Raw genomic sequence first — 13,395 nt, forward strand, 5'->3', positions numbered from 1 at the left:
GGATTTCTTGAGAAATGTAAATAATGAGCTTAAGGTGGCCTGTTTTGTGATTTTTTTTTTGCTTAATAAAATGACTTGTGAAAGATAATTTGTGAATGCGTGAATCCATTTTCTATATGCCACTGGTCATGAGCGACCGTGTGCATGTCGATCTTGTTCTACACGTGTCATGGACGTCACAGCAGGACTCACCGGCCACCTGCAGCAGCAAAGCAGTGTTGCCGTAGTCCTGTACCCTGACGAAGCAGGTATAGCTGCCTTCATCCGCCACCACCACCTTGCTGAGCAGGAGCGAAGCGTTGCCGAGGCCCAGCTGAGCGGGGAATAGGCTGGTACGGTTGGCGAATCTCTCGGCCTGGTCCGCCAGCTGGTCGCGTCCCTCCAAGTACCCGTGCACACTGCGCTTGGTGTCTGTCAGCTGCCAGAAGACGCTCAGATCAGACAAGTTGAAGGGGTTGGCGTGACTGAAGGAACAGTTGAGGGTGGCATCGCTGCCGTACAGCGCAACTACTGGCTCCCCCGGGACTTGCACTTCCATCACAGCTAGAAGAGAGGAGGTGGGGCATATGAGACATGTTAATTAAAAGTGTAATCCTTGAGTTGAATAACAGAATAATTGTGTTTTTATTTACTACGAGAGGGGCATGTTTCGCTGCCTGTTAGAAAATGTCCGGTAAACTGTGACTTCAAAAAATAATGAATACACTTAAGTCTGACTTTTTCAACTTGGTGGTCTAAAATAGACAATAAATGGCGTTAGTAAATACCATTTTGCCCAAGTCTAGTATAAACATACAGCATTTATTCAGTGTGCTGTGTTCAAATGTGACAAATTTGAATACCTAAAAAAAAGAGAAATCAATGCAGTATTTTGAAATGTATTTTTATGCTGTGACTGCTTCAGAAACATCTCCTTTGTTTGTGCAGCATGTTTGTGCGGAGCAGGTGAGACAGGATGAAGGCGCGGGGTAAGAAGAGGAAGGATCTGGCGGTAAGCATTAGGACTTTGTTTGTGTTCCTACAGGCTTTGCCTCCTGGCGATGGCTCAGTGTGCTGAAACTCAGCAATGAAAGCACCAACATCTGTATAGCTTTAGTGAAATTGTTAGATAAATGTAAAAAAAAAACACATGTTGAGGTGGGGGGGGGTATAACTTCAGTAAAATTCTGGAGTGTATAGTGGGAATAAAAGGTGACTCTGCCTCTCTCCAAACACTTCTGCTCAAAGGCAGCAGATTTTTCTGTGCATATGCATTTGTGTGTGTGTGTGTGTGTGTGTGTGTGTGTGTGTGTGTGTGTGTGTGTGTGTGTGTGTGTGTGTGTGTGTGTGTGTGTGTGTGCATGCGCGTGCTTGTGTGTATTGTTTGTCTAGACTAGGCCAAGAGCAAAGAGTACACTGCATAATCATTCTGAATTAGTAGCCATCTCAGGCAGTCTAGAGTACATCCATAGTATTCTCAAGAGTCAGCATTCTCCATTGATCTCTGCCTGCTCTTATACATCTTGGAGACACTCAACAGTATCACAAGGGAGAAAAAAAGCCAGCCGGCCCCTGGAGCACTACACTCTACTCTATGCTCAGCCTCTCTAATTGTTATAATCACAGTGGCCTTTCAGCCTCCTCAACCCTTTTTGAGCTCTGTCGATCACACAGCCGGCATCAATGTTGAATTGCTGCGGAGGAGATTTGACTGACTCCTTCTCATATTAACAACAACAAACAAGTCTTTTATCTAAGAAGGTTCCTATATGATGGAGTATTGCTAAGTCAAGGCAGACCTATTTTCAATCACATTCAGCCATTCCCAGCTAGGTAGCCCTCCACATCACTCCACAAACAACCTGCTCGTCTGCAGGAGCACTGCCACCTATTGGCCAACTTCACAAAGGCAGAAAGTGGAGAGAAAAAAATGCACGGATTGTTGTACAAATACCACATGAATGTCCCATCTAAAACAGGGTGTCAGGACACAAACCGCTCTGCCTTTCAGAGTGAAAAGAGCACATTTATTTTTATAAAATCATTTAATAGTCATGGTATACAAACACATTTTTTCCTCCTCAATTATTGCTTCACATAAAAATGGAAGCAGGATACATCGAGGAAACATTCATGGGGAATTACTTTTTTGAGAAAAACAATGCTCTGCAATTTTGACCTGGGGCAAATCAAAGCCTCAACACCAACCGAGTGCCAGCCACACAACAACTATCTGAGCCCCATGGAGGCAACAGTAGAGGTTTTTACAAAAGCTCTCTTGGCGCTGCGGGGGGTTTCTATCGCCCGTATTGTGCCCACATTCACCCCGCTGGGCTACAGCACGACAAACCATCCAGAAGACTTATCAGGGCAAAGCATAAGAGGAGAAGGCGGCATTGTGCCGTCACCAAAAGGGATAACCGAGCGAATTTCCGAAGTGTGTATTTATGCTGTCTTTGGAGGTGGCCCAACCTTTGCGGTAATGAATGGGTCGTTGGTGTTTTTTGTCCGATTGGAGGGTCAGTGACAGCCCTCTCTTCGACGTGCATGTTGAAGGAGGAGGAGAGAGCAATTAAATCCCTCCCTGAGCAGCCTGGGATGACTCACACCACTGAGTTCGTACAGGAAGGGGGAAGGGAAGGGAACCGAGAGAAAGAGAGGCGCGCGTCGACCTCACACTTAAAGATAATATCTGGAAACAAGCTAAGGGAGAGACTGTGGTGGAGCCTCACACACTAATCCCTCAACACAGACCAAAGCCATGTCAGAGAGGAGAAAGAGATAGAAACTCCCCTTTCTAATTCCACATCGCTTCACTCACTGCTTCTTTAACCAGTGACCTACCACATGCTCCCAAGGCCCTGCGAGCACGCAGCTCTACACAGGGACCTTGTGTAGAGACCGATCTGCACTTGGAGAGAGCATTCAAGGGGAGCATTTTGCAACGCATCGAAGGGATTGGACAGGAGAGGAGGGCAAGCTAGGTCAGCTGACGTCACGGAAAGCGCACATCTGATGTCCTATTCGTCAGAGGTGAAATACCACAAACCAAAGTGAATCACTGTGCACTTGGCTGTTTTTGATCTGCTGCCGTTAACAGCATGCTCCGTGTAGCAGCCGCGTGTTTGATCGTCTCTCCTCAGGTCTGCTCTCAACATGAAAACACATGCATTCTCGAAAGAGACAAGTGTGAGTAGTGGAGGTTAAAGATTACTACACGAGTGGTCTTCGGTGAGAGGGGCCGGGCAGCACCTTGTAGCCAGGCCCGCAGTGTCTTCTCAGGGGTAAGTGGGGATCTCACCTCTCCCTTCTCCCTCCCGATAAAGAGATGCTCAGAAGCCATAGAGGGCAGGCTGGGAGACGTCAGGCTGTGGGGATTTACACACTGCACTTTGTGTTTATGGGCCTCAGCTCTGTTTGAGTGCCTGCGAGACAGAGACGGGCACTTTCACAGCCGACATGAAATAAACTCATTACAGCCTTAGCGAGCGCTGGCAACGGGCCCCGCTTAGCAGTGAGGCAGAAGGCTGGCGAGGAAAGGCTGCAAGTGATCTTCACACTGCTCTCCATTCTACTTTCAAGACCACACACCACCTTGTCACCATCAAACCTCCTTCCATCTTGCTTTCCCCGGGTCTGCGTTGCATGGGTGTTGCTGGATTTGCCTCTACGGTGTTATTTGTATCGTGAACTGACGCAAGCTGGGAAAGTGGGGTGAGAGCATGGGGGCTGAGTGTGAGACAGAGACAGCGTAGGATGCAAACAGACAGCAAATAGGAGGATCAGAGCTTTTCTAGGGGAGGGTGCTAGCAGTGTGACTCACGAGGCTGTGGGTAAATAATACTCACATCATCCTAGCAAATACATAGGTATCTGATAGGATAGGTGAGTGCATAAGCCCTTAAAATTACAGAATGTGCACAGAATCAGAGAACTGAACTGAGATTATTCTCCCTCAGCTGTCAATCTCTGCAGTTATTTGACCGACATCATGTGCACACTTTATATAAGACAAATCAAATGGTTTTACAATTGCGCAAACTTTAATCTAACCCAAACAGATGATATTTAAAGCTCAGGTGCAGCTCAGATTCTCTGTATTTCACTAAAATAACGACATACGGGAACTCAGTAGCTACTGTATGGACCCGACATGACGTAAGCTAAGTGGTAAGGTAAGTAGGTCAGTGCCTCCTTACCGAGCACACTTAAGCTGTGACCATTAGCAGGCCTTTTTCAGGGCAGACATTTTGACACAGCAAGAGAGCTGTAGTAATAACGACTCCATAACGGCTACGTGCCATTAAATGCTCATTCTGGGGCACTGGTATTGTGGCAACGCCTACTGGGACACTAGCATATTAATCAGCAACCAATCAAATGTCTGTAAGTCTGTCCATTCATTGATGTTTTATTCATTGTACATACATCATATAACTTTTAAATATTAATATTTTCAGCAAAGACATGATAGATTTTCAATGAAAGGAGTTAGGATCAATCTTTGGACATGGATTCTGCTGAATTTGTATTGTGTTTGTATTACAGTACATTTTCCCTAAATAGTTGTGTACATTTTAATATATGCCTGGGTTATTATTGTATTCTGGGTTTTCCGCAGCTTTATACATTGTACAACTCTGACTTATTATTGTGCTGATACCGTGCACATTAGGAAAGATGAAAAGGTACTCAACAAAAACAAAGATGGATGCATATAAAATGTGGTCAAATGAAACAAAAGAACATAGACTCATATAATGCTCAGAAGCAAAGATCCAGGTAAGATATGAATCTACAGACCACAAAGTAACTACAGATTCAGCCACGATACGCAATATTGTAAATAAGACTTTCTAAAGTGTGGACCGGTTACTGGAAAGTAACTCACTTTCATCTTGTCCCTCACTCACAAATGTGCACTGGAGGCAGGCAAATGTGTGGCACAGCAGAATGTACAGAGAGCTGCATCCTTATTGCATTTACCCATTTTACACAGAATCTTTCTGACTTCTTATCCTGCAGCCCCACACACAAGTCAACAAAAAGCACGTATTTTCTCTCACGTCTCCTCACAGCGTATCGCATAAACACAATAACAATTCCAATGGACACAGAGATTGACAACAAAATGTAAGTATGAAAGAATAAATGTTATGAGCTCGGGGGCGACGGTAGTGAGTTGGAAAACTCTGCATTTAACAGGGTTTTGGCAGTAGTATGATGTTGGAACGTACTCAGGACATAAATGGACAGCGGAGAGGTGGATAATGCTGCAACCGTTTTAATGGTCACATGCTGCCCCCCACTCAGTGGAAACTGGTTACATTTAGAATACGTTAGCCGACATGAAAATCAACTTTCTATGACCACATTTCAAGCCCACAATACTCAAATTAAAGCAATTCAATAGAGAGGACTTGAGAAAAAGTCTTTCTCAGAGGCTGAAATTATTCCTTTGATCATCCCTAATTTATATCCTCGCTCAGCTAAAGCCACAACATGCTCCAGTGGTAGTGAGTTGTATCAAACTGTTGATCATTGCAAAACTCTATCAGCTTATCCCTTCTGGGAAAACATAACAAAAAAAGAATCGTGTTCGTGCCAGAAATGATCAGTTCGTGTGAGTTAAATTAGGGTTATTTCAGTTCGGCTTTTGTTTACTGACTTAACAATTTGAGAGGAACATCTTTGCACTTTGCGTTGAAGCAGTAACAAGAAGTAATTAAACATTGCAACGATTTGCCTTCGTCTTCCTGGAAAAGGAAACGGGTACAAGTACAAGTATGGGTTAGCATTGGCTTATAACAGCAGTACCAGTGGTATCAGTACCAATACACTCTGAACGAGTGACAGTCGTAGACAAACACACACACACTTCGCCACACACAATTTCATGCAGAAACAGACACCACAGGCCAGAGAAGGCATTGATATTCCACACCTGCATGACTTCTGACAGCTCCACAGCAACACACTGTCTGAGGAATTGGACACGAGGTACTCTGACACTACAATGGAGATGCTGTTACAAAGCTGCTCTGGAGCAGAGAGGTTCCCATCAGCATGACCGGCAACAGGCAAATAAACAAAAACACACTTTACGCAGCACTAGTACACAGGTGCACAAGTCGACACACACACACACACACACACACACACACACACACCTACACAAAATACACTGACTTCAGATACGATTCATATACTGATGTCCAGAACACATGAAGACATTTTAACATGCAATGAAATACTAAACTCATGGCCTTCCAAGGCAAGGCAAGTTTATTTGTATAGCACATTTCAACAACAAGGCGATTCAAAGTGCTTCACGTAAAAACATTAAAAGCATCAAAACATAATGCAGAACAATTTTAAAACAACCAAACTTTCCTTGTGTCCTTATTTCCTCGCCCTTCCAGCTCAATAAGCAATACAACTTCACTCACAAAGATTAGCGCCCCGCAGCCTCTCCACATCGAGGTAAGAATGGTGACTCAATAACAGACAGTTCGCTCAATCAGTGGCGGCATTTGTTAAATACAATAAGTACACGTTTAAAAGGGTCTCGCTTAAACCCTGTGACATGGAAGGAAGAATAACTAGAATTTCACACACACACATAAAAAGACAATTGAGCATGAGCACTGGAGGGGGCAATATTGACACAGCAAAGTAAACAGGTGCAATATTAACACACTGCAATGACAGTAGGGTTCAGTCTGACAAGACAAGCAGGAGAGATATGCTTTTACAACACTGCCCCCGTCTGGTGAAGAATGCAACTGCAGCTCAACACATTTTCACTCTGGCCATTTTGCACCACCTGAACATCAAAGGATTTTTGCTCAAAGGATCTGTGAGCCCTTTCAAACAGATTATTCTTATGATATAACCAATCCCTGTAAAAGTATGAGGGGAAAGCTAGCTTTTGATTTCATGCTGTCAGGAGCAGATGTACATGTCCATAATACTCCCATTCGGGATAAAATTTGCATCTGGAAAACATTGACCGAGCGATGGGAGTGTGTGCATAGTGTGCATGATTTGGTCCGAAATTAGCAATCTGAAAAAAGAGCCTGTGTCTTGAGCAGGGTTTTTTTTTCTTTTCAAAATGGCACCTCAGTTAGAAGAGGCACTGGATGAGATTAAGTGAGACTTCAAGCCTTCTGCAATGTAAAGAGGTCACTTTCAACATTAAGCTCTGAACATAATCTCTTCCTTCCCCATTTTTGCTTGAGGAACTCATCATGGAGTGTGAGTGCCCTCACTCTGGGAGAGATACAGGTGATGGCAGATAGGGAAGACAAGGACTCTGCCTTGCTTATGTCATAAATCAAGATGGGACTCACTTTTGTGCTATTTTTTTTTTCTCGCTTCATTTCTCGCTCCCTATCTCTGCTCCCTCTGTCTTGCTTCCTTCATAGATGTATGCCATCTCATTTCCCGTCAATAACCTGTTAATGGGCTTCGGCAGTCAGATAACATGGCCGGCTGAAGAACAGTGGGAAGATAAGGACAAGTGTCGGCCTTAAAACCTGAGAGACAAGAGAGCCTTTGGTGAGCAGGAGGCCGGTGACGGAAAGGGGAGGAGCGGTGCGAAAATGAAGTCTTGCAAGGTCGCAGGAGGGTCATGATGTCAGATCTGACCTGAGTGCAGCTAATTTTGTCCACATTTTGTACCCATGACATCCATTGCACTTCTGTCCATCCTGGGAGAGGGATCGTCCTCTGTTGCTCTCCCTAAGGTTTCTTCCCTTTATGTGAGGTCAGAGGACAGAGGATGCCGTATGTGTACAGATTGTAAAACCCTCTGAGGCAAAATTGTAATTTGTGATTATGGGTTATACAAAATAAATGTAATCGAATTAAATGACTCTTAATAGCATACATACACAATACGGTCATCATTGCAGAAGAGCCAGAAAGAGTTGATGAGGAAGAAGAAAGAGGAATATTTTTTCTTTCTTTCTGATCCCTCTGATGAGACAGGTGTTTTCCATCTGTTGTCTTGTGAAACTACTTTTTTTTAGCTTTTTCACGGGTTCACATCCTTTGCTGATTCATGGTTTCATGCACCAGGAGCGATGCGAGGTTATGCATTGGGTAAGTTTGTTGCCAGCTGTGTGTCGTCTCGATGACAGAGCCCCCCCAGTGCCTGACATCACCGCCGCCACAGCCACCGAGGCAACACCCTGGAGGTGGGCGTCTCCCTGTGTCAGCTGCCGTGGTGCTTTCTCAGTGAGTCAGCGGCTGTGATCTGTGCCTTCCAAGCACAGATCAGCATCCGTTCAACCCATTCATCACAGCCCACTACGCACTACAGTAGAACCCGCGTATGGCTCCGGGGCCCCTCTCCCCCCTCCAGAACTGCAATCTCGGCATATTAAGCGTATCAATGTTTTAACGATCCCACAAGGCAGAATTTTTCAGGACTTGTTGAAATAATCATGAGGCGCTTGTTGGGTAATGCACTCGGTTTCAATGAGCGCACTGTGAGAAAAGTAGAGCTGGGAAACGGTGAGACAAGAGGCGAGCCACCAGAGACCGGTCATTATGTATGCATTGCGGCGAAACCAATCTTTGTTGAGCCTGTCCTCGATTGTTTTTAAAAGGATACTTCACTCGGACGCAATCAAATTAGCCAGAACATCACAGATATGGGGTAATAACCCTAAATTGAATTTCTGCACACGCTAAAATGTCCCCCTCTCTCTGCAGAATCAATTGCTGTGAAGAGAAAAAAAAAGGAGGACAAGGAGAGGGCATTCGTAGTTAGCAGACCTTTAAAAAGTACACCAGAGATGCAGGCGTGAACGGGTCTATTTTCACGCTCTGGAGCCCTTGCCATAACGTGCGCCTGCTGACTACTACGCTTGATGCAATCTATCCAATTATGCTAATTAATTTGAATTACCTTACAGCTCCCATCGCTGGGAGTGAAATTGGGTCAGCGTTTTGTTTTTTTGCATCTGCGTGAAATACAATTTCACTTTCATTGTTTGGGTGCTCTGGCAGCCCGGCAGCTGCGCCAACCGAACAGAGACTGACAACAACACGCAATTAGCTCGACGGCCTCCTGTCAGCTTTGCCGCTGGCTGTGTGCAGCGCTGGAGAGAGCCAAGGAGGCTACTGTACCCAGCTACTTGTTCAGTACTGTACATATGCAATGGCATTTCACACATTTTGCTGACATTTGTAACCACTCTGGGTTATATAATGAGTGCGGTAAGAAATAAACCGAAGTCATTATGAGCAAGCAGCAGGGTCAAGGGTCAAAGCCAGACTGGGCTGGCGATTGCGCGTTGTTCTTGTACTTTCGGCATCCTCAACAGTGCATTTCAGCACAAACGCAACAACCCCTTACAGGCAAGCCTCTTCGCTGCTGCAGTGACACAACAGCTGTGCGTTGCTGTATGAGCAACATCAGGGAGAGGTTTTACAGAGAAGGATCCATCATCTGACTACCGAGTCAGGATACAGCCGGGAGCTACAGAGACAATGTTGCTTGCGTTGGGATGACAGTGTTATTGTGTGCTTGTCCTTGTGTTTTCCCTCCACAAACACTGTTCTCATGATAGGAAGTGTGTTGCCAGAGACCACAAGGTGTAATCGGGTCTACTGATATGGGCACTTGCAGGAGTTATTGAGCAATGACCCGGCTGAACACAGGGAAGATTACAGCCAGTAATCCCAGGGAGGGACCTGGAGACCTGGGAGACCCTGAATCATATCGACAGGAGTGCACGCACACGCACACACACACACACACACACACACACACACACACACACACACACACCTGCTCATATAATTACACAAGTCTGTAGGGTTTCTGTTTGGGTGGCCAACAGCAGCAAAACAGGGCTGTTAATAAATCAAAGGCAACCAAATTGACCTATAATTAATTACCCAGATAATTACTGTTGTCCTATACAGGTAAAAGAAAATAAGACTGCCTTAATTTGTCTGCCCACAATGTGATCAACTTCGTGTCACCGCACTCCAAACATCAATTAACACAGAATGAAAAATTAAGTTGTATTGTTTTGGTCTGCTTTGATCTGAAATGCACCTGAAAAACTCTTCAAAGCTGGTGTAAATGACACAAAGTAAAATAAGCTCCACAAAGCAAGTAGTGTTTTTGTGTCATCACACAATGTCACATGTGTGCAGGCGGTAGCATCAAACTAGACTCCAGCTAATTCACTTAGTGCTCCAGTTAGCAGAGGGAAACTGAATCATTGTGTGAGCTACAATAGCCCATTACCCGTGAGTTAAAGAGCTCCATCAGTCCCCGACACCACTACCTCCTCCTCATCCTCCTCCTCCTCCTCTTCTTCTTCTTCCCTCCCGGTAAGAGGAGCGAGTTTGCGGATGCCACATAGCCAGTAATGAGCAGGCCGCAGGCCCATTTGTGCTGGGAGAGAATAGGTCCCTAATGAACCACTGAAGACACTTATGTCCACTGAGTCAAGATTGAAATGTGCCACTGATGGCTGATAGGAGGTTGTGTCAGCTCAACCAGAGAGCAGAAGAGGCGAAAAATAGGTGTTTTGGACATTTAAAGTTATTTGTGAACTTTGTGGGTAGTTTGTAGTATCTAGTATGCGGAGTTCAGTTTTGGCATGTAGAAAGAAAAAAAACTTCCAGAGCTGACATCCTTCTTCTTATTCAGGTGAGTCATTAATATAAAAGGAATAGCATTTGCTATAAGATTTTAATTTACATTATGTGTCAGCCTACACACCAACTGGGAAAAGGTTGGTGTTGAAATATATGCACTGTCGATCCCTCTTTTGACATTCCCAATTCCCTTCTTTTATTCACCGTGTCTTGAGACGTTATCAGGCCTGCACAGGCTATTTGTCTCTCTTTTATGATGACTCGAGTTTTTCTTCGAGCACCATTTCCACTGAAGTAAAACTTTTGTTGAGTGCGTGAGTTATGAATCCTCAGTTGCTACATCAACGCGGTGTTATAAATAAAAGAGGATGACTTCCACACCGCACTCCCTGAGTCAGAGCAGAAAAACTGCACTTTTAGCACATTTCATCGAGGGCCTCACCCGAGCCCCGAGCTCAATTCGTCACCTGTCTGGAAAAAGGTCAAAGCTATTCTGTTTTACAAGCTGAATTATCACAAAAATATATAAAACACACACACACACAGTTGTAACCCTGTATAAACTCAATTTAGAAATTAAACATTTAATTGTTTTACTCCCTGAGGCAGAACATCTATCTAAATAAGAATATGTTCTTTGTCAACTTGTCATGGGGTTTACAACTTTTAAAGTATTGGTACAGTATTGTTGAGGGTAGCCTCAATTAAACTGTTGTTTTGCTCAGCGAAGCCTTTGAAGGGGGAAGACTAATCGGCCCTGCAGGGCATATTGTTTATTAACAGGCACTGGCATTTCACAGTGCGGTGACTCTGATCTAATGGCAGGGCAGAGGCAGAGGCGACACCCACCCATAGCTTGGATGGCCAGCATTGCGGGAAGCAGGAGGGACAGCATGCTCTACCAGGGTGGAGTCGAACCGCGGGTCAACTTCTTCAGACACAGCGCTGCAGGGAGAAAGAAACACAGACGTCTGAGGAGGTGGAAGATTGCATAACGGAACACAATAGCACTGCAATATAAGACTAGAAGAAGTTGATAGAAGGCTGATTAAGAAGTGAGACATGAAAGTTGTCTATGTCTTTGTTTCAGCTTGCTTAGTCTCTCAAGTGGGTGGAGTTTGAGATAAACATTTTACATGAAGTCAAATCATTTATTTTAGATTAAAAAATGTATCTGAATTGGATCATTTCAGCCCTTTCTCTGGTCCGCTCAAGGCTTTTGTCTTTCAGAAGGAGTGGAGCTGTGATGACAAAAGGGAATTTCCAAAGTTGACAGGAAACAGCTGAGTCATTCGCTCTGCTTTATCAGGGGAAAACACTACTTTAAGAATGAGAAGAAACCGACAAAACTATGCTACCCCCGTCTACTTCAACTCTACAACACATGAAATATTTACGAGACATTATTCTCCCTGAGAATGGGATAGAGGTCACTATATGTTGGTATAGAGGTCACTATATGTTGAGACAGAAACTACTACTAATCTATTTTAGATTAAAAAAAAAAAAACATTGATAGTAAGTCATTGTAAGCCAACAGTCAACAATTATAAATGCTTGGGTAGAACAACAGTAAGGACATGCACTGCCCCAGTGTCACGGTGTCCATGTTTGTTTGTTGTATCTTTTGGTGTATGATCTGTGGACTATATGCCTTCCACATACTGAACTCAATAGGATTTTCTTTGTATTATACATAATAAAATAGCACAAAACAAATAGCTTGTGATTTGAAAAACACCCAATTAGTATGAATATCTCAAAGCGAGAGAGACACACTGTCTGGATGACACACTGGATGGATCACAGAATGAATTGGATGCAAGTGTGTCGAGTACAAAGAAGGAGGAAGACAAAAACAGAGAAGGGAAGATATTAAAAACAAACTCAGTATTTTAAGCAAATGGGGTATTTCTGCTTCATTGATCTAAACCCACCAATGAACATATCTAGAAAGATTATACGGGCCATTTGAGTCCCTGGATATCTTCTCCAGATATCTGTGTTGGGTTATAATGTGCAAGACATATTTAAACAGAAAAGAATGCGAGTAATAATCGAGTTGGTGTGACAACATTTCTTAGCACTAGCACATGGTTCTGCTTCCTTTCTGTAGCTTTTTTTTAAACTCATTTCCTTGTGGTAAATTATCCATGTCTTCCTGGCAGACTTTATTCTCAGTTCCTCTATAAACATCCTGGAACCACGTGCCTGTGCCCCGAGAGGCCGTGAAAGCTGGATGAGGAATATCACGCTTGATAAAAGCTTTCAAATTGTTCTGGTGGCAAATTTGTTGGTTTATAGAAAAATCCTGGGGAAAAGTTGCTGAACTATGTGTCGCTTCTGTTAATCTCAGTGTCCAGCGTCACAGGGTCAGAGCCAAGTATCTGAGATGATGGCGAGTCAACCAGATGGCAAGGTATTCCATAAATATAAATCATAAATCATGAATCCAGAATCCAGAATCCAGAGAATGTAACAGTTTCTGGTTGAGCAGCTAAATTGTTTTACAAATCCACAAGTTCAGTTCTTTGTTTTACCACGTTTTGGACGAAGAGAAACATGTTGAAGTTGTGGAAGGCCGCTTTCAGATCAGTTGGGGCGTTTTTATTATTAATGATTATATTGATGTCAGCTGCAGCTCCACCTTCGGCTGAACCAAAATGTTTTCCATTTATGTCTTCAGCAGAGAGGATGTGGGCAGGAGTGCAGCTTCATCACTAAGTTTCCATAAACGAACACTCGCCATTTACTCTCTGGACTTTTCAGAAGACGTTAGCTTGCCCAGAG

The 13,395-nt window shown here is 44.0% G+C and overlaps 1 protein-coding gene across 1 annotated transcript in view; it reads right to left on the reverse strand.

Annotated features, from left to right (window-relative positions):
* Positions 1–13,395, reverse strand: part of cd276 (CD276 molecule) — a 62,513-nt gene that overhangs the window by 45,675 nt on the left and 3,443 nt on the right. The window contains exons 2-3 of the mRNA XM_079216591.1: positions 11,455–11,550; positions 193–543 (exon numbers count right to left, since the gene is read on the reverse strand). Coding sequence (XP_079072717.1) covers positions 193–543; positions 11,455–11,500 — 397 coding nt within the window. The 5' untranslated portion in view covers positions 11,501–11,550. The remainder of the gene's footprint in view (positions 1–192; positions 544–11,454; positions 11,551–13,395) is intronic.

Source organism: Taurulus bubalis, assembly GCF_910589615.1.
Source record: "Taurulus bubalis genome assembly, chromosome: 4".
Taxonomy (NCBI): Eukaryota; Metazoa; Chordata; class Actinopteri; order Perciformes; family Cottidae; genus Taurulus; species Taurulus bubalis.